Source organism: Zonotrichia leucophrys, chromosome 2, assembly GCF_028769735.1.
Source record: "Zonotrichia leucophrys gambelii isolate GWCS_2022_RI chromosome 2, RI_Zleu_2.0, whole genome shotgun sequence".
Lineage (NCBI taxonomy): Eukaryota > Metazoa > Chordata > Aves > Passeriformes > Passerellidae > Zonotrichia > Zonotrichia leucophrys.
The window spans coordinates 114,716,551-114,737,586 of NC_088171.1; the positions used below are offsets into that span (position 1 = coordinate 114,716,551).

Below are 21,036 nucleotides of genomic sequence, written 5' to 3' on the forward strand. Positions count from 1 at the left end.
ACTTTTGTATTTCAAGATCAGCCATTAATTTTGCCTGTTTCCCTATACCAGAGTCACGAAAGCACAACAGAAGTTTCAAATTCAACTTGAAACATCTGTCATTTAGGCAAGCAGAGATTCTCTGTCAAAATTCTGTTCAGCCCTAATTTTAGAGAATTACACTAATTTTTTTTTTCTTCTGTTATCCATAACAGGCCACCAAAATTTAAGCCAGAAAATGGCAAAATTCTTAACAACTTTTATAATGACTTCAATACAAGTCAAAATGCTATATATATGTACATGTGTATATATGGACTTCTATATATACACACACAAGTTTTCAGAAAAATCTGAATTCTATATTAATTTTAAAAATTTAGATTTGTCATTATAGAACAGGTCAGATGTGTCACCATTTGGGAAGAGGATTTGTTTGGAAACAGAATGCAGATTTTTTTTCCCGAATCTCAGGAATCCTTGTGATACATATTTTAAATGGATTATTTGCAAATAGTAGAATATATTAAAAGGTCAAAGTGGCAGTTCTACCACTGACATTAATAAAACAGACTAGCTGGTATGGTTGAAAAAGTTTTAAAAACGGGATGAGTGTTGTGAGTTTGCTTGGGATGACTTTCTACTGAACATTTTAAATGTGTAAATTGGCAGTGAAAATGAAAACAATACAATGAGACTGTTTTAAAAAAACAACAAACCAAAGTAAACACAGCTGAGAATAAACACTTTCAAAACATTTTAAAAAAGTTAATTTAAATTTCTTACTGGCTTCATGAGATTGGTACTGTACAAAAGCAGAGAATTCATAATGTCTTATAGTAGGCACTAAGTTAAAAATGGTCACCTAAGGCATTTCTACAAATCAACAGTTAACAAGCCAGCTTTGTACATCCTATTGGAAAGCTTGATGAAATCGTGGTAGGGTGGTGGTTGTGCTTAGACTGCTTGTGAAAGCTGCTGACAATGAGTGCAGAGACCCAAGACCTATACTATTGCTAGGATCTTGTGGATCCTGGGTTTGTGGTGGGAGCTGAGTCATAGAAGAATGTGCCTCCTCTTGCGTATAACTCATCCCGAGGTTTCCCACTGAAACAGAAGGATTATAGGGAGGGCCATTTACAGGTATGAAGTTGAACAGCTGAGAAAAGTCCAATGATGGGGCATTTAGAGGTTCACTAATAGGAACGGAGCCCTTGGAAAGGGAAACTTCCCCAGACCCATCATCTAGTGGCCCTACTTGTGGATCCAGCCCTAGTTTTGATGAAGATGCTTGAGAATCCTGGGATGAAGAAGGCATACCACTTTGCAACTCCATTAGGTAACTTTCTATTTCCCCTTTCAATGGCTGTTCTTTTTCAGGCATAGAAATTGAGTATGAGGTAGTACCGAGTGGGTATTTCAACGATAGCTGGTGAGAAGGGTGGACAGACTCCATATCTATTGGACAAGGCATTCCCAATGGTAACGATGTGGCAACCATTTGGTGTGCAGATGCAGAACTCTGCATGGACTGAATCTGAGTGTTGTAGAGATTTAATTGCAAAGTGTTTGTAAATGGCTTTGATGTCAGTTCACTGGAAGGTAAAGACATCACTGGAAGCAGCTCATCCTTAATAGGCACAGAAACATTGCAGGTAAAGGGATCTAGAAGGTCCATTGGCTCTGTTTTGACCTTCAGAAGTTCCTGGTTGTGACTTTTCTTCATGTGGCGCGTGAGGTGATCCTTGCGCCCGAATCTCTGTGCACAGTACTGACAGAGGAAGTCCTTTCTTCCAGTGTGCACTACCATGTGTCTGCGGACATCCTTTCGGGTGTAGAACCGACGGTCACAGTGTTCACACTGGTGCTTTTTCTCCTTCACTCCACCCGATGACTTGCCTGCATGAGTTTTTAGGTGCTCCAGCAGCACTCCTGTGCTTTCAAAAGTCTGCAAACATACCTTACAGGTGAGGTCACCACTTGTTGCAGCATGCAAAGCCAGGTGACGTTTGAACCCAAGCTTGGTATTGTAGTTCTTTCCACATTCTTCACACTTAAAGGCCTCTTTGTTGGGATTGTGTGTATGTAGGTGATTCTTTAGGTGATCTTTTCGGTGAAACATTTTCTCACAATAATTACACTTGTGGGTTTTCTCAGGAGAATGAGTAGCCATATGCCTTTAAACACAGATATATTCTGTAAGTAATTATTTTGATCAAAAAACACATGAGCTCATTTTTTAATGGCAGCTATATACTACGCTAAGGGCTGCTTGCAACAGAACCTTTTAACTGAAAGCATGACACTACAAAGACAGTTTGACAAATTTAAATATAGCAAACCGCGAGCCATTTCTCTTAAATTGACACTTTAGTTTTGGTGGGTCTTAGCTACGGTAACAGGGGTATATGGGCAAGTATGAAAGTACTCATGTAAAAGTCCATAGCCAAAGAACTTTCAGTCCATACTCTTTTTCTTGTGACAATTCCTTATACAAATGAAAATTCTACGCTCATTAAAAACAAAACAAAACAAAAACAAACAAACGGAAAACAAAAGCAGAAAACAAATTAAGAAACAAAATCAAAGACATTAGCTTGCAAACTTAGGCAATTTAGAATTTTAGAAACAACCCAATAGCTACTTTAATTAACACATCCTCTCTGCAATCAGCTGAAGGCGTACAGAAATATATACTTTTACACGGCTTAACGCAGCCAACATAAAATAGATAATATAATCTGAAAGATAAATAGAGTTTAATACCTTAGTAATTTGTACTTAGAAACAAAGGCCTTGGTGCAGTCTTGTTGTGTGCACTTGTAGGGCCTCTCTCCTGTGTGAGAGTATGAGTGAACCTTTAATTTCTCAACACTGTTAAAGGCCTTGTCACACAGTTGGCAAGGAAAGTTTTTTCTTGGTTTGGTTTCACCACGCTTACGTTTCCCTGAAGGGACTTTCTGGGTATCTCTTACTTCTGACAAATCACCAGGAATGACAGTGGCCATCGCAGCCTAAACCAGGCCTTCTTGTTGGACACTTGGGAATTGCCCAACTCCACTAAATGATTTAGCTTTAGATGGCTTCTCAAGTTTCATGTGGTCGTAAAAGAAAGCAAAAGGGGACTGGAAAAAAAAAATAAGAAACAACTAGTTTGTAACTAAACTTAGATTTTGAAGTTTACTTGCTATGTGATGCTTCTGAATAAAACTTAAAATTAGGTTCAGCTGGTCTAACATAATACCTACAGGTTTCTTTATACTATTTGCTGCAACTCTTAAAATGCATTGCTCAGGATGAACAGATCCACATATGCCCTGAAATCACACCGCACAACTTTCCCCTCAAGCACTGATGGAGAAGAGCAGAGTTTCTGTCAGATCAAGGGAGGCATCAGGCAAAGGCCTACCTACCCAGGCACCTTTTGGCAGCTTCCGATTTCAAAGGAATTACAGCCACGCCTCTGGTGTTTGCACAGACATCCCCCCCTCCCCACACACACACAACTATCAAAGCCTGTAAGCCTCAAAATGTTTGAAAACCTGCACAAAACAGCAGTACCCATGCAGACAGTATGGAGGGCAAAGCTCATGTTCCCTATTGGATACACCTCCCTCCCGTGATTACTGCACATCTATGCATCTGCACTGGGAAAATGCATGCACTGCCAATAATGACTAACACCAGGTGAAATTCTCCTGTAAACTCACCCTCTACTAACAGAAACTTGATCTATGAATGACAGAAGTCCCATGGATTAGGGTTAGATTAGACAGATCAGGGTTTTATCAGCCCAGCGCTGGAGATCCCCAGCCTTCTCATGCTACCCTGTGAGACACGAAGGCTGTAAGCATTCAGACTCAGGCTAGCTGGCTAGCTCAGGATGGAGGCTCCAAGTCCCGCCCCTGTGGCATAGCAAAATGTCAATTTAACAGGAGGCTTTCACTGTCAGGAAGTGCATGATGTGATCCTCATGTCTGACTTGTGGGTGAGAAGTTTTAAATTTGTCATCTGGTATCATATAGTGGCAACTGGGCACCTGGCACCACAGGGCACTCAACAGCCCTTCTTTGTCAGGGCTTGCTGACAGCTTCACTTCATCCTTGGAGCACAACTGCTACTATAGATACCAAAATCCTGTGCTACCCAGAGTGGGAAGGGTGGAGCGTGAGGTCTGCAGCAGCAGGGACAAGGAGGACAGCACTCAACGCAAGCATTTTTGAGGGCTGGAAAGCGCCAAAATTTAGCCTTTCTCCCTTGAAAGTGCCAGCACCCACCCCCAGCCCCGGTGTCATGGCTGGCAGCTGCTGTCCCCTCCGGTCCCTGCCAGGGCAGCTGTGCAGGAGGCAGCCGGGCTGGGCCGGGCCGGGCCGGGCTGGGCGGCACCGGGGCCGGGCAGCGCCTCAGCCCTGGCAGCAGGGCCGGGGAGGCCGCAGCTGCTGGGACAGGTGGGGCTGGGCAGCTGGAGCCAGGCAGGCACCACCAGGCTGCAGCTGCTCCAGCCCAACGCCACCTCCCTGGAAAACAAACCGGGCTCTTCCCTGCTGGCAGTGAGGGAGCCCTGGCCCTAGCTGTCCTCTCACCCCTGCTGGGGCTCAGCAGAGATGGAGGCAGCAACTGCTCCAGAGAGAAGTGGAGAGCAGCGCCCAGGTGTGCCGGGGGGAAACTACATTGTCCTTGCAAGTGCCCCAGCATGGTCCTGGAAGAAAGTGAGAAGGAAGGAAAGCCTGTGCTTCCCTCAATGCATGGCAGGACAGGAGAAGCAGGGAGAGGAAGGGGAAGTGCCTCTTTAATGTCTGCATTATAAGAAATCCTCAGACTTGAAACCTCCATTTGAAATGTGTATACAGAGTATGTCTTTGTCTAAGCCTTTTCCTCCTTTCTTCCCATTTTCCCTTGTCTTTAGAGGAGGAGAGAAGTACTGGTACACCAAGATGGAAATCTGCTTCCTTTCAACCCTGAAGTCTTTGAATGACAGGTTAAACTATGCTACCTCCTTTAAACTAGCAGTTTTGCAAGACCACTTTATTCCCTTAAACTTCATAAGGAAACACTAACTTCTTTTAAAGATACCTCATGAGAGAAAAGGCATTTCTTTAAGGACTCTCTTGATTTCAGATTTGTCTCAAACTCATTCCCACTCGTGGGATGAAGCCTGGAGACATCAGTTCCATGAGTGGGAAAATGCACAGGTTTTCAAAGTATCAGCTTAATTTTATTTTCTGTCTCATAATCAACAATCTAGTTCACTAATTCTAGTTCAAAAGGAACAGTTGTTTGGAGATCTAAGAGCAATAATTTTCTTCGATAAAAGTAAATGAGGATCAGTTCCAAAGACTTCAATGAAGCCACCAATGTAATCAAAAGGAGAGTCTGATTCATATCAAAGTTGTGATATATCTGTGAATTGAAAGGTTTTTTTTAAATATAGGCTTTAATCAGAATACATTAATAAAATTAATTTTGTTCTTCTGTTAATGAACACACTGGTCTTCAGTGCATATTGGCCTGAATGTAGAACAAAATTCTGTTTCAGTTTAATCTCTCTTGACAAATGAAGTTCAGGGGGGAGAAGAAAAATCCAACCTGACCTACACTTGCACAGGGTACTTTTATACACACAGGCACCAGCATGAGACGCACCACACAGAGCTGAGAGCACAGCAGTCACAGCCCTCACTGCATGGCCAGGGCACACCTCCAGCCCCAATGGGGTACACAGGATCCAGCCCCTCTGGCCCCCCTGCCAAATCCATTCCTAGCCTGAGACAGGGAAGGCAGGATTAGCAGAAAAGGCAAGGAAACAGCCTCCCACTCTGCTGCATAAGAGTGGCACTGCTTCAGCTCAGCAGCAAGTGGAGTCTGTGCCCAGACAGTGACAAGAGAAGCAGGGACAGCAGGGAAGATACAGGGAAGGAGGATGAGCCACCTCAGGGATGGAGAGTGCACAGAACCAGGATGGGGGTGTGGGGCTAGGAAGGCTCAGGGAGTGCTGCATAGGCATTGGGAATATCTAAGGACATGAGGATAGGGGTGAGCTGGTAACACTGGGGTGGGTGGGAAGGAACTGAAGGTGCATCAAGCTGGGGAGCTGCAGGATATGAGGCCATGCAGAAGGGTGAATCTGATGTGATGTCAATAGCAGCCTTTGTTATGAAACAGCATATTAAGCTTAACAAATGAACATCTGACAACTTCTCACTCCTTTTCTCAATGCAAAGATCACACCTCAGGCTGAAGACCATCCTATATTCAGGCCAATATAAGATCACTGTTGTTTTCTCCAAAATTTCAGGTAACCTAGCTGCTGTCAGAACCAGTCAGAACATTCACAGGGATGAACAATTTGGGTTTTGCTCCTCTACGATCAAAACTAATTAAGCTGACTTTGAACTGTGTTTAAGTTTCCTTATAAATGCATCATTAGAACAAATATAGTGTGGATCCAATCTTTCATAATGACAAAGTTCTATCAAAGAACACGTATGCACTATTATCTCAGTATCACTTCTCAATAGGTGAGGCAATTAAGAATGTCAGTATTGATCTCTGAGTAGCAAATAACCACCTTTTTTCCTTTTTTTGGATGTGGATATATAGACTGAGCAATGGAGATAAAACTTTAAAAAAACACTGATCCTCAAATATTAAATTTTCCAAAGACCAGCTGAAAGAATTTTATGAGTAATACTGCCTGCTTGTGTCTCAACATATTATCACTTAAAATCCACATTCTTACTGGTGCTTTCACAACTGCAGGATGAATGATTATATGCAGTATCAAATATAACAAACACATTACACAAAAGCTTATACATATTACTATTTTTAAAGAAGCATATACTTAAAGAGCATTAAAGCAGCCTTTGTTCAATGCACACCTGATGTTTGCCCACTAAAGTCCTCAGATTTTGGTCTTAACCAGTTCCGCTGACTCTTCTTGGAGGAAACCAGAATCCAGTACTTCCCATTTTTACTGGTCTGAAAAACAAAAGGAACAATGGACTAGACTCCAGCTAAACTAGCGCATTCATAAAGGCTCTGATGCGGCAAGACCAGGGATTGGAAAGAATCAGAAAGGAAAAGTTAAAAGGGACAGATCCAACCCATGCACAGAACATTATATACTGTTAATTATAAACTGTAGGAATCATTCTTGCATTATCAGTAGCAATTATGCACTTCAATTTGCAGTATACTTACATAATTTCAACTAATGCTATGCTGGACAGTGACACATAAAGAGATAAAATTAGACAAAAGCAAAGGAGTTTTCATGTAGTTAAAAAAAAATAAAAATCCACAGACCACAAATAATTTAGATGTAACAGCAAAACATGTGAAATGCTGGGCCCAGACTTGAGTTTCTTACTCAGAAAGGACTGAATAAGAGAAGATTCTGGATTAGGCCCAACTTTACTAGAACCTAATGCCTTCATTCTGCTTAATTATACAGGAAATAGCAGCTTAAAAGGTGACCTGCAAAGGAAAATAAAATTAATTTAAAAAAAATAATAAAACCTCTTAATGATGAACATGCTACAGGTAAATCTCAAAGGAGGACAAGTCTAGGTATGCCTGAGCAAACCGAGAGGGCCTTTTTGGAATTTCCCTTGTATCTCCCTCTCCCCTGCCATCATCCTTTTGTAAATTTGCAGCAGGTCTTCCTTGTCTTGCTAGAAGGCCTCCTGGATGACACAGCTATACACAGAAAACATGTTCAGTGCCTCATTGTAATGGGGAGGTTAATCCTGTCCAATTCTTCCAGATGTGTAAGGGCAGAGCCCTATACATACCCCACAGCAGGCTGAAGCTGTTTGGCAGAAGCCCTGTAGTAATGTAATGTTTCTTCCCCCCACACAAAACATTTTCCCTTCTGGCTTTCCATTCATTCCAGAAATCATTCTTCCTTTTGATACCGAGTTCAGCTCTACACAGCCCCAGCATCCTCTGTTGGTGGGTGTCAATGTGAGCAAACAGGTGTTCCTAAACACCTATTGATGTCAGAAGTGCTTCAGAACAACCAACTGAAGCTCTCTGATGGCTGAGGAACATTTATGTGGGGCTTTGTACATACAGGCAGGAGGCAGAAACAGCTCCAGTACTCAAATACAAAGCTCTGTTTTCAACGAATGAGCACAACTCTCACCTCCACTTTTTGGGGTTCCCAAATCATCTTGTTTAAGGGAGAAAATGATGATGACTCCTTACCTCTTCTCCCATCACCTCTTATAAATCCATTCCCATGCAATGCCCATATCAACATCTTCCACCATCACAAAGGAAAAGTTTCATTCTCCAGATATTTCTACTGAGGTACTACTATTGTTAAGTGTTTCTACTAATGTACTACTATTGTTAGGTAGACAATATTAAAGACAGACACATAGATGTAATGGACTAAGTCCTCATGGACTTAGCTCCTTCACTATTCACATTTACAGACTATTTCCTGTTTGGAAAAAAGACCCCAACAAATCCTGTTAAAATATTATCAAGTCCTCTCAGTGGCATTTAACATTTTCTCCTAAATGTTTATAGTCCTCAATGCTCACCACACATCTAAAGTCACTCTAGCAAAAAGCAGATGACCTCAGGGACAGGCCACTAGAGACATGGAAGGACTATGGAATCAGGGGAAAACGAAGCAGCTGGAACAAGTAAATAAACAAGATAAACACATGTTGTAGCTAAAATGCTGAGGAGAATGAAGGACAGTGAGGTACTCTCATTCATTCATTCATTACCTTACAAATTCAGCAAAATCACAATGCAGTGGATCCAGGTGAGGGCAATGCTACACCTACAATTAGTGGGATCTCAATTTCTACAGGGCCTTTATTATGTAAAGAGCTCAACAAGGTACACACAAAAGGGGCTACATTTGTATGAATAATGAAAACATTTACTCCATTTGACAGGATTAAGTGAAAAGTTAAAATAATTCCTATTTTACAACAATAAGCATGCTATTGGATAAAAGACTTTTCCTTATGCACAGAAGACAAAAGTTGTCCATGACAATGCTGATTTCTAGACCACCTTTCTCAGAAGCTTTTGCTGTTAAAAAATGTCTGAGGCATAATACTGGACAAAGATGTACCACTCTCCTTGTAACTGCTTATAGTCATAGTGTTACTAAGTTTTTCACCCAGACGAAGTAGGAAGAATTTTTAATGAATAACAAAGTTCAAAGTATTCTCCACATGAAGCAGAGAAGCATCACACTACAAAATGCATTGTCACATGCATGTGCCCAAAGCACACGGGTATAACACTTGGGTATAACAAAACACAACTTCCCTAATTTGTCAGAATTCTTAGAATTCTTACAATTTACAAATCTTCCATAATTGTGAAGCACTAATTTTACTAAGTCTCCAAACACCCTGATAACTCCAGGTTAGATAATATTTCAATTTCAACTAAAAAAAAGTGTCCCAAAACCCTTAGGTGGAAGATAAATAATATAAAATATAAAATAATATATTCCTTTTTATTATTATAAAGAGTAGCACTTTTTCCCCCAAATTCACAGTTCCTATTCAAAAATCTGATAGTTACACTTGAAAATGTTTTACAACATTTGGTATCTCAACTGAAAGGATAATGAAGACAATACAGAAATATAACCAATAATCCTGCTCCTAACTTGCGTTTCATACTTGAGAGGGTTCAAGCACAGTAAAGGAAAACAACAGTTTCATGGTTATTTTCTTTCAAAATAAAAGAGCAATAATGAGAACACAGTACTGAGAACACAGTATTTGTCATTTCACCTTTTATACAAAACAGCAAATCTAGCTTCAATTCCTGAAATCAATCCGTTTTAAACCAAAGGAAGGGTCTTAGAAATATTAGAATCATAATAATGGTAGAACTCAGTAAGGAGTTAACAGCATTAGAGTCATCGTGGGTTTCAAATACTTCTTTAATGAAACAAAATGGAAAGCGGTTACTTACCCTACGGAACTGTGATTCTTTAAGCAGTGCTGTCCGCACAGATCCCAGGTGAGCACGTACTCACATGGACAGGACCAAGTCCTCTGAAGTCAGTAATGTCCATCCAGGCTGTGCCTATGAACCACCTCAGCTCTGCACAAGGCCAAGGAGTCCCCAGCAGTGCCACCACTGCCCCACCTAGCACGGGCAGCAGCAGGGGCAGTTCCCAGCTCTGCCCTTGGCTCACACCGTGGCACAAACCCAATGGCCCGCACCACTGCTGCCAACGCGCTACTCTGGCAACCTCCCTCTGCCCCGCTGCTCCCAAACCACTGCTCCCACCTCAGGGCTTTGGGTGCTGATGTGACTTGAGCTGGCAAGGTTTGCTGCGGTTGATGAAGGGGAGCAGGGGCATGAGAGAGCAATACATGGGCAAGAGTTGATGTCCTAGCTGGAATTGTGGTGTGAGGTTTGGAAAGCTGAAACACTGACCGGCATCCTAGCTGAGGAAGAAAAGAGGATGAACAAATGCAACCCAAGGAAGCAAGGAGTTGCTGCTGCTCAGGGTGGTAATGGAGCAAACTAATCTCAGGATGCCCCAGTCCAACCTCTCTCAGGTTTGCCAACAGTAAAGACCCATTCAGAGTAAAGGACAATAGATGACTTCTGGTGCCTCTGTTGCCCATGTACCAGAAGAGCCACCATTACTGTAGCATAAGTAATGATTTTTCCTCTTTTCTGTACCAGGTGACTAATAGGCTAAAAAACACTGACAGGCAGTCACCTGACTAAAAAGTACTGACAAATGAAATCTGCTCTTTTGGAGCAATCAGGCACAGCTGGGGGAGCTGAGTTGGTGAAATCATCAGCAAGAGACAGCTGATCTCATCACTGTGGCTCAGAAGAGCCAAAATGACTATCAGACAGCACCTCCATTTGTAGAGAGGCAGTCACTGGAACAGGTTTCCCAGAGAAGCTGTGGATGCCCCATCCTTGGAAGTGTTCAAGGGGACAGGCTGGATGGAGCTTTGAGCAGCTTGGTCTAATGGAAGATGTCCCTGCCCATGGCATGAGGGCTGGTACTAGATGATCTTTAAAGTCCCTTCCAACCCAAACTGTTCTACGACTCCAACTACAAACCCCATCCCCTTTCAGCTGGAGCTCTTAAAATAGCACAAATGTTGCCAGAGCTCCTGAAGATGAAAGAATGTAGCCCTACATTAAGGTGACAAAAAGAAGGAGCACCATGTAGGTGTCTCCAGCTTTCCCGGGGCTGTGAGCTTACACACAAGCCTCTCACCAGGCAGTTCCATTTTGTGGGAGAGCAGATTTAATCCTCCTGCTGATTTAGCTGCTGGAAGGGGCTGAGGGTAGAAGTGGCAGAGCGCCTGCACTGCTCCAGGACAGCATGCTGGGACCTGCTGCCCTGCAAGGCTCAGACACCCTTCCTGGATCAACAAGGACCAACGTGCCTACTGCACACTTGAACAGGCCTCAGAGAGAGCAGGAGGTCTGACTGGCTCCGTAGAAAAACACTTGATTTTTTGCAGCAGACACTTCAACTCAGAGTAGCTGCAGGCAGCAAAAGATCCAACTTCCCACCTATGACTTTCAGAGAGAGAATTAGAGAGAATTCTCCCTCTTAGAATTAACTTTCCGCAAGAGAGGATCTCAGATGGAGAAGCTGATGCCACCAACGGAAACAGTCAAGCAGGTAAGAAAAAATCCATGCAAAGATGTTGAAGTATTGATGCTTCAACCTTTTTAGGGTGTCTTTCTCCAGCTGAATTAAAATCAAGTCTTCTGACTGATTCAGGGGTCTGCCTCCCTGCTTGTGCTTGGCAGGCTATTTGACCTGCATTTATTTTGAACAGCATGTCACTTTTTAAAAGAGACAGCTGAGGGAGCCTTCTACCTTTGCTCATACTTAGAAAGAGAATCCTGGCTTTGGTAGGAAGATGCTGATCCTCTCCCATCTGGTCTTGGCTGAATAGGGGTGGAGAGGGAAAGGGGCAATGAAGGTCTCTCTGTGCTCCTACATCTGGAAACTCAAGCTGAGGCATTGATGCTGGAGGGCAGAAAGGAAGAATGGGCATTGCTTGGGTGAGACAACAGAAAGTGAGTTTGGCCATGAAGTCTGACTAGGCCAGGAGAGGCTCACACCTGCACTTTCACAAAGTGAAATTTAATTTTTTGTCTGCTTTTTTGTGTAATTTGGAAGAGATCGGAACAGCAAGCAACATGTGCAGACACCTGGCAAAATTGTCCAAAAATAAGGCACTGCCAAATGGCAGGAGGGACAGATCTTGGCCCCCAGAGCCCTGTATCTGGCACTGTGGCCTTTTGGATGGCAAGCAGTGACGGGGGAGAGCTGGCAGGTACCCTACCTGAGAGCAGCTGGAAATCAGCCATGATTTTACAGCTCCTCTTCTCTCATAAGCTTACAGACAATGTGAAAATACAAAGGGGTCCAACAGTGAGGCCCCGGTGGGACAAGATGGCATTGAGAGGTGGGTGATGCCACCTGGCCATCTGCATTTTCAGACAACTGCAAAGAACCATTCAAAGATGCAGGCACTGGCCCTGTGGTACAGCGGTGCTTCTCGTAAAGGCAGCACGCACACATATGCAAACTCATCACAAAAGAACAGATAGTTTTGCTGTGTGGGTTTTTAAAAAATACATAAAAGGCTGCATTTATTTTATCCTGAACTTCAGGACCTGCTTATAGCACACAGCTCAAATCAGGGAAATCCTGCTCCAAGGATTCAAGCTCTAGCCTACAGTGCAGAGGGGTGGCTGAGGGAGCATGGTAGGACAGCAGTGAGAGCATGCACAGGCTGCAGGAGGACACAACCAAATGCCCAAATCCAGGCATGCAGCAGGAGAACTGCCTGCAAAAGCTGCTGCAGGAAAATGGGATGATGTGGGCAAAACAGTGAAAATATCTCTCCAGCAATCTTAGATATAAACATAAGAATGACTTAGAGATAATAACACATAAGAGTTCCCCCCTGAGGGAAACAGCCTAACATCTAGAACACAATGAAATAACATAACCACTGAAACTAAAACCAGGCAACCATTGTAGTCTACTGTTAGTGACAGCACATTACTAATATCTACTGTGTGCAGAATTATGATTATGCTGCAAAGAATATAATATAGAAGACAGAAAAATGCAAGATTCATCAATACTAGATTTTATTTAAGGCTTTGCTGTTTTGGTTTTTTTTTTTTTAAACACCCACAAAACAGAGAAACCTACAGAAAGTGCAGGCAGTAGAGCAAGAAAAAAAATCCCAATCCCTTCAATCCAGTCTGAAATCTGGGTAGCAGTGGAAACAAATGCACTAAAATTATTAAATGTATTTCTTCTCTTGTAGGTAGTAAACACAGGGATTTCAGTAGTAAACATCTGTTAAATATACATGTCTTTTATTAATTAATAAAGCAAGCACTTGGAGGAAAAAACCCACTAGATTCCTGTGGGACAGTAACCATCATAGAAAAATAGGTATTTATATAGATATGACTATTAAGTTTAATGTTTCTTTTCATTGTCATAATTCTATGCAATTCTGAGAGCTATACTACAGTCATGAAATTTGGACAACTAGCTTTTTAATTTTAGAAAGCAACTCATTCTTATAATATGCTACACTAGAAAAAGGATTACATAACTTTTTTTTCAGAATATAGAAGAAAAAATTCTATCATGCTTGTCCTTTTTTTTCCCCTTAAGTTTCTGGAAAAGTAGAACATGAACTTACTAATGTTTATTTTAGCATGACCTAATAGTCTGTAATTTAAAGAAAAAAAAAAATCACAATAGCATCCAGCATCTCTTTGTGGGCTTTCCATGTTTCAGATTACTTAGGTCCACTTTAAATCTTGAGAGCTCAGTTTTGGTTACCAAATGTTCCAAAGGATTCCTGGTTATATACTAAATTAAAGGAAACAAGAGCTGCCTAGAGCTAACCCATCTGATGATTGTGGTTTTATGGACTTTTTAAGAATCTCCATGGCACTGCATAGATGTTTTTCTAAAAACTTCGGAGAGACTGTGATACAAGTAACGCTGTTAGTGTAATTACTGTTAGAATTTTTAAAACCTGTGGAAGTGTTTTTGTGTGTTTTGGAATCACACCATCACCACCACCACCACCCCTCTTCCTCATGAATAATCTGGACCCATTTTTGAAGTAATGATGCTTTTGTGAAAGCAAGCTTTGGTTAGTGTTTAATCTCCACATTATTTTTATAATAAAATGCAAAGGAAATCCTGTAGATGCACATGCAAGCATGAACACACAACTTAAAGCTGCATGAGATTATACACTAATATGGTCAGGAACTAATTTGATATTTTTAAGGAAAAGTATTTTTCTTTGCCACAAGACATCTCCAAATGAGCGTGGGTGTGAGGGCAAGATTAGTGCTACATCTAGGCCAGTATTCTATCTTCAGTAATAGCCAAAAGTACAGGACAGGTCACAGATGTGTGATATTTCTCTGGTTCTCTTCAGACCCCCCACTCCTTTGATGTCAGGGACTTTCTGAACCATACGTGGTTTGTGTTTAGCAACTTTGAGCACATCACCCTTCCAAGCAATAGTCCACGATTCTCCTGGAAACCATTTAATTTTTAATAATAACCACAACATATGTTTAACAAGTCATCCCATAGGTCTCTCCCCCACTGATTTCATGGAGAACCTCTAATTTTTGAAGGCACTGAATGTGCCTTCCCTCCTAACTGAGCATGCTTTTGTTTTGAAAGGCAGTGGTCAGTATTCATCTTCCTTGCTCTGCACATGTCCACAACATTGCCCTCAACTAATTGCTTCCCCAGACCAAAGTTCCAACTTACAGAAATGTTCTTTAATGGAAGCCACCTATGTAGCTCATCATCCTTACTGATCTTCTCTAAGCTTCTTCTAGTTCTAATACACCTTTGAAGGCTCCAGAAATACACACAACTTGGAAGCAACTGGAACATTCACTCTTGCAATGACATTCTCAAAATTTATTCTGTACTTTTTTACTCTAATACTTGGACTGTGTTTGGGTGACCAATGAGTTCATGATCTCACATGATCACCAATCACAATTCCCAAATCTTACTCCTCAATGGTAATACTCAGCACAAACTCTTAATCCAATATATAAAAAAAGGGATTGTTCTGCCCAGTTATCCTTCTTAGTTATCGTCATAATTTATCTACACTGAATCTTATCACCCATTTTGTTGCATAGTCCTCAGCACTTTAATGTCCTTCCATTGTTCTCTGCAGCTAGCTCTGTTCTTCACAGCAAAGTTGCTCACCCAGCTGCTCATCCCCTTAGTGATCCCATTCATGAACATGCTCCACAGATCTCTGTGGAAATTAACTGGGACCCTCCTTTAACTGAGAATAGGCCTTCTACCTTTTGACTGTACCTCTTAAACTGTAATTTACTTATGCAAAGACCTCCCCTCTTACATCATCTTAGTTTCCTTAAAAAGTCTTTTTGATAAACTTCACTTTGATTTTTGAACCAGAACATCTTTACTTCTTGCTGATCCTCCCAAAAACTCCAATTGCCCAAGACAAGACTTCCTCACAAATTCTTCTTTGACTCTTCTCAAATTATCATTCCTATGCAGCTGGCCACCAATGCTATGCTTTATTATGGCATCTACCAGCAAATGCAGATTTCAGATTTGCCTGGTACAGACCTTCCTGGCCCAGACTACCCCTGAAACCATGATTTTCCATACTTGCATTTCAGAAGATTTTTCTGAACTTGAATACTCAAACATGTCCCATTTGGACAATGTAATTAGGTAGCAGAGCACAAATAGATTGGATAGGTGTTAAGTTTTGTTTTTTGAGACAGTTACCTAACAAATCATAACTAAAGATGTTTTTAACAGTTTCAGCTATCATTCAAGTAAGAGGGTTACTGTTGCTCTAGTCCTGCTAGTTAACACAAGCTCAAATAAGAGGGGCAAGTTGGTGGTTGAAAAAAATCTCAATATGTCATAGAAGATGCAAGGACTGTGCTAGGACAAGGCTTTCCGCAGGAGCTGATTTCTCTCATGATGCTACATTAGATGGTTGAGAAGATCAATTCTGGAACAAAACCACAACTCATGCAGGACAGATATAAAGTGACTCAGAGACAGGGTAGTCTCCCCACTACATAACACCACATCCTGGGTATAGGTGGCGACCATGCAGTAGTGCAGAGCCTGTAGCAAAAGCCCAGTCCTGCCCAGAGTCACTCTGTGAAAAAAACATTGCCTGGGGGCAAAACCTGTGACAGGGTTTAGCACTGTTTTTTGTAACCTTGTATTTCTTTTAACCATATTATTTACTGGAGCTATTCCAACTGAAATGATGATCATGGTTGCTCTCTTTCCCCTGCCTCTTATCCCAGCCTCAAGAAAGGCAACAAGAAAGAATGACCTATTTCCAAGCAGTCACTTCTAATACAACCTACAGTCAAGGAACTGGGATTCTATCTGAAAAGAAAATACTCCACAGATTATTGCAGCTTTACAGTAAATAGGAAGTGCTACATCCAGCCATGATTGCTTTTGCTGCTACTGCTACAACTGATGCTGGGTGATGCTATCAAAGACCTTATGAGCTAAAACACAAAAGCCTTAGGGAGGGTTAGCTGAAAATGCAGAATACTTAAGGTAATGCCAAAATCCCTTTTCAAAGCTGCAACCAGTGAGCCTTTCTGAAACTGCACAGCACAGACACCAAATGTATTTCTGACTCTGTTCATGTACCGGCTTTGTGCAACGCTGTTAGTATACACCTAAATAGCTTACTCTACTGAGTGACTACTCAGAGCTCTCACAAGCCCTGTTGCTACCAAAGCATCCTTGTGAACAAGATAAGTACATAGCTCTGCATTTGTTCCCATTTCCCATTTGGCATGTTGAGCATTCTGCTCCAGAGCACTGTGATGCCATGCAATGCAGTTTGGGATGCACAACTCAATGCATAAGAATTCTGAGATTTGAAGCCAGATTAGTGAACAACTAAAAGCAGTCATGCATAATTTAGAGCTACACAACTGAACATTGCAGTGGGAGATAAGGCAGGCAGTTAGTATCCAGAATAGCTACCTGGATTACAATATTTGGATTCAGGTGACCAGAAGCAACTGGATTAGTTTCAGCCAGCAAAGCCAGAATCTGCTAGAAGTCCACATAGATTTTGTCCTGGAGCTACACCAACAGAAAACCATTTTGGGAGCTCCTGTCAGCCTGATGAAATGTCCTAACGATGTGGTCACCAAACAACTTTACCATTAAATCACAAGATAATCATCATATTATTGGCAGGACAAGCAAGCCAGGAAGGCTGACAGTAGCACAAGAGTTCTCCATGACATGTCAAGGGACAGGGATAGGGTTCCCTGCTGTCACAGAAACAGGTTGTGAAATGCATACATGTTCCCCTCCTCTGTCCCAGCTCCACCTCCAAACACACTGGCCTAAGACTTTCTCAGTCTTGCTGGACACAGTTTACCACAGTAAGCATTAACCAACACTGGCTGATCTATGATGAAAGACCCGGATTTCCTGAAATTTAAATTTCATTCTCCACAGCCTAAGACACCAGGCCACTTACAAATTCTTTTTTTAAAAACAATTTAGTAGACTCTGCTTCCCTGATTTCAAGCCTACATTAAGTGATGTGAGAAAAACACATGCAAGACTTTGCCTCGAACAGCTGCAAACTGCTAGTAGGGCAGGCTTCCAGAAAGGTGGAAGGAAGATGGTGACAAAAAAGATGGAATAAAAATAGTCTTATGACTGTATGGTATGCATCAATGTTTCATGCATGTTATGGGAAAAAATTCTGGAGGGCAGATGGAAACATGAAATAGAGATGCTTTTGTGAATCCCGGAGAATGTCTTCCGCTAAAGTGCTCTCCAACAAGACGCTTGGGCTCCTTTCACGCTGTGGGAAAGTAGCTCTAGGCTAGCAAAAAAATTTGCAATCAAAAAGGTATGTTTAGTTTGATTTTATTTTTAAAAAGTTATGAAGAGATGAATTTTACAATAGTTGTGTGTTCAATTAATTTTTCAAACAGATGTCTAGAGATATGATTTGTTTACTGATTTAGCTGACGGTGAATTTTTTTCAGTGAAAAATAATAACCTTAAAAACGAAGCAAGTCTTGCACAGAGTGCTCCTCTAGATGGTATACATAAGATCAGAGTAGTCAGGAAACATTTCAGCTCAACTGACTTAGAGGTCTCAATCTGAAATACCTTCTATGTTTTGCAGGGTGTTGAAGATAAAATGCTTGACCAGCGTTTTGTTAGAACTGTTTAGGTTTAGCACCTTTGCACTGCCTGTTTCTTGTCCCCTTCCAGAAATGCATAATCCATCACAATCTTCTGGGGCTTCTCCAGGAAACCCTCCTTTCACCATTCTGCCTTTGCTGAGCTGACAATTTGAAGGTTCAGATCCACCTTTTGTTTATCTTCTGAAACCTGATGGCTATCTTTTAGCTATTAATTCCTTCTTCATATGGGCTGCAGCTTTTTTATGTGCTAAGAGAAATCAGAAAAAATAAAGATGTTACTAGTCACCCCACTCAATACCAAGTCTATTTCAGTACTGCTAACTAGCTTCTTCCTTCATGACCACATTTAGATTCTTTTCTTCCAGTTTCTCTTTTCACCGTGTGCCCTTCAAAACTGCAAGATGCTTTCCAAGTTACTTCCACATACTACATATGCTGTTGTAGGTTTTTCTGAGACATACGTAATGGGGTAAGTTGGTTGCTATTGTTTCAAAACTTGAAATAGTCAGACACTGTTGGATAGGGAATTTGAGTATAAAGCGTTCTGTTTTTGGTCGTTTGTTGGTTTTTTGTTTGGTTTTTAAAGAAAAAACTAGTATGCATTACATATTTAACTGCATACATGGAAACTCACTGTCCTTATGCTGAAGGACAGCACTCCCTAACAAATTCTCCTGGGAGACCTAAGGGCCTCATTTATAAAGACAACAGTCAAATTGTGATAATGCACTGCAAGGTTACCTATCAACAAGCTTCATCCACGAGTGTTACTGTTAGTGTAATTTCCTTAGAGGGAAAAAAAAACAGACCCCAAATCAAAAACCCAACGCCTCCTTTACCGACACTTTTTGTGTCAAACCCCCCTCTTACACACTATTTTCACTCCTTTTATGGCTCCTGAAGATTACTGTAAAATACACTGTGAAGGTAAGAAATTTCTGTTGCAGCTTTTAGGTCTACACAAGCTCATTTTACCACACAGAAAATACAGAATAGCCACAGAGTTCAAAATTCTTTGTGTACTTCACCTTGAGTGAAGACTGAGCACAGAAATGAAACTCTGCAACAGCACAGCTTTGTATTTGAGACTGCTCTAGGATGAATAAACACTCTGAGCATGACTAAGATCTGGAGCAGGGGGGCAGCATAACCAAAGCTGGGGAAGGCTGTGATTAGCGAGGAGGAAATGACAGATCAAACCAGTAGAGAAAGAAGGCAGAAAAGTGTGAATCATGTCTGGGACTTGGCACAGCAAAGAAATACATCATTAAAGCTTTGAAGTAAGACTGATGAGAAGATGACATTTCACTGAGGGGAACAAGAGTGAAGAAAAAAGCATGCAAAAGTATCAAAAAGTGTGATTGAGAGCTCTTGCAATTGTGGAGTCAGGTACTGGACAAACTACAAAACATGAGTCAGCAGCACAGATGTGACAGTCACTGACTGGGAGGAAGGCAAACCAGCACTTGCTAAGCCGAAGGATGTCACACAGGCAGGGGTGCAGGCGGCAGCAGGAGGAAGCAGTCCCGTACAACACCATCCATTCTCTATGTCAGTGCACACCCCCTGAGCACATGACTCCCTCCAGCCTTCAAACTATCTCCCCTTGCACCCAACCCGAGGAGCAGAGCTCCAGGGAGCATGGAGGTGAGCCATGCCATGGCTTCAGCTCAGCTGGCACAGGCAGCTCCTTGCTGTGTCTCACTGGGCTGGGCTGCTTTCTGCCTTCCTCACAGTCTCAGGGCCCCCAAGGCAGGGAGCAGGCAGTGAGCTCCACAGTGACATCAACACCAAGAGCAGGGTCAGCACTCTTCTGGAGATCTCCAGGCTTTCCAAACAGGGCAAGGTAGGTACTGGACAGAGTTGCAAAGATTTGGACAGTGAGGAGAACTGATCTGGGCAGCTAAGATAATTTGATGCTATTCCTCATGAAATAGGTCTTTTACATGGAAGGTACAGAGCACAGAGAACAAGGGGAAGGAGAAGACATGGGAGGTATCAGGGAGCCGATACAGGAAAGTTTCTGAGAAGTCCTTCTGTACAGCTGGACTGGTAAGAAGGCAAGGATAGCTGAGCAAAGACCAGGGAGAGGGGTAGGGGACAGTAAAGGTTGATACTCTGGATGACAGAGTAAGAGAAATGAAAGGATGGAGGGACAGTAGTTGGAGTGCAGAAGCTTAGAGATGGTCAGTAAGCGACAGCGCATCTGTGTGGATGAGGAGCTCACAGAAAATAAATAAAACAGGAGTCTGACATAAGTTTGAGAATGGCTAAGTTAAATTGCAAGGGAAAGGCTGCTGCCTGAGTGATGGAGTGATGCTCCAGAAAAAGTAGTTTAAACCCTCTTGTGAAGTTATTTTGCAATTGGGCATGCAATACTTACCGGATCAGTTTCTTCCTCCAGCCTCCACAGGATCCTGTAGCTGTTGCTTGGGTATTGTTCCCAGCTGAGGAGACACAGTGCTTTGCAGCAGATCCAGGCCAGGAGGACACTATGGTATAGGTGAGGCTACTGACTTTTTTTTTTTGCTGGTTTGTTGTGTTTTTTTTAAAATTCATTTACCTCAGGCCTCTGTTGTGGCACTGTGTACCATTAGAGAAAAGAAATATTCACTTCTGGATTTGGTGGCAATGTCACTTGCAAAACCACAGCCCTGAGCACGTATGAGGGCACTGATCAAGAATCCTGCTGAGTTTCTTTGTCTTCTGCTATATCCTTTGTGGTTCTTGTGCTGGTTCATTCCCGAGGCCAGGTCCAGGTGTGTTTTCTCTCCTTCATTTATGTGTGTACCT

At 42.0% G+C, this 21,036-nt stretch overlaps 1 protein-coding gene across 2 annotated transcripts in view; it reads right to left on the reverse strand.

Moving 5' to 3' along the window:
* Positions 1-440: 440 nt before the first annotated feature.
* PLAG1 (PLAG1 zinc finger) overlaps positions 441-21,036 on the reverse strand; it is a 47,586-nt gene continuing 26,990 nt past the window's right edge. The window contains exons 2-5 of one of the 2 annotated variants that reach the window (XM_064703517.1): positions 20,627-21,034; positions 6,861-6,960; positions 2,746-3,104; positions 441-2,156 (exon numbers count right to left, since the gene is read on the reverse strand). In XM_064703517.1, the coding sequence (XP_064559587.1) occupies positions 893-2,156; positions 2,746-2,987 (1,506 nt within the window). In that variant the 5' untranslated portion in view covers positions 2,988-3,104; positions 6,861-6,960; positions 20,627-21,034 and the 3' untranslated portion in view covers positions 441-892. The remainder of the gene's footprint in view (positions 2,157-2,745; positions 3,105-6,860; positions 6,961-20,626; positions 21,035-21,036) is intronic. The other variant, XM_064703516.1, reaches the window with a different exon arrangement.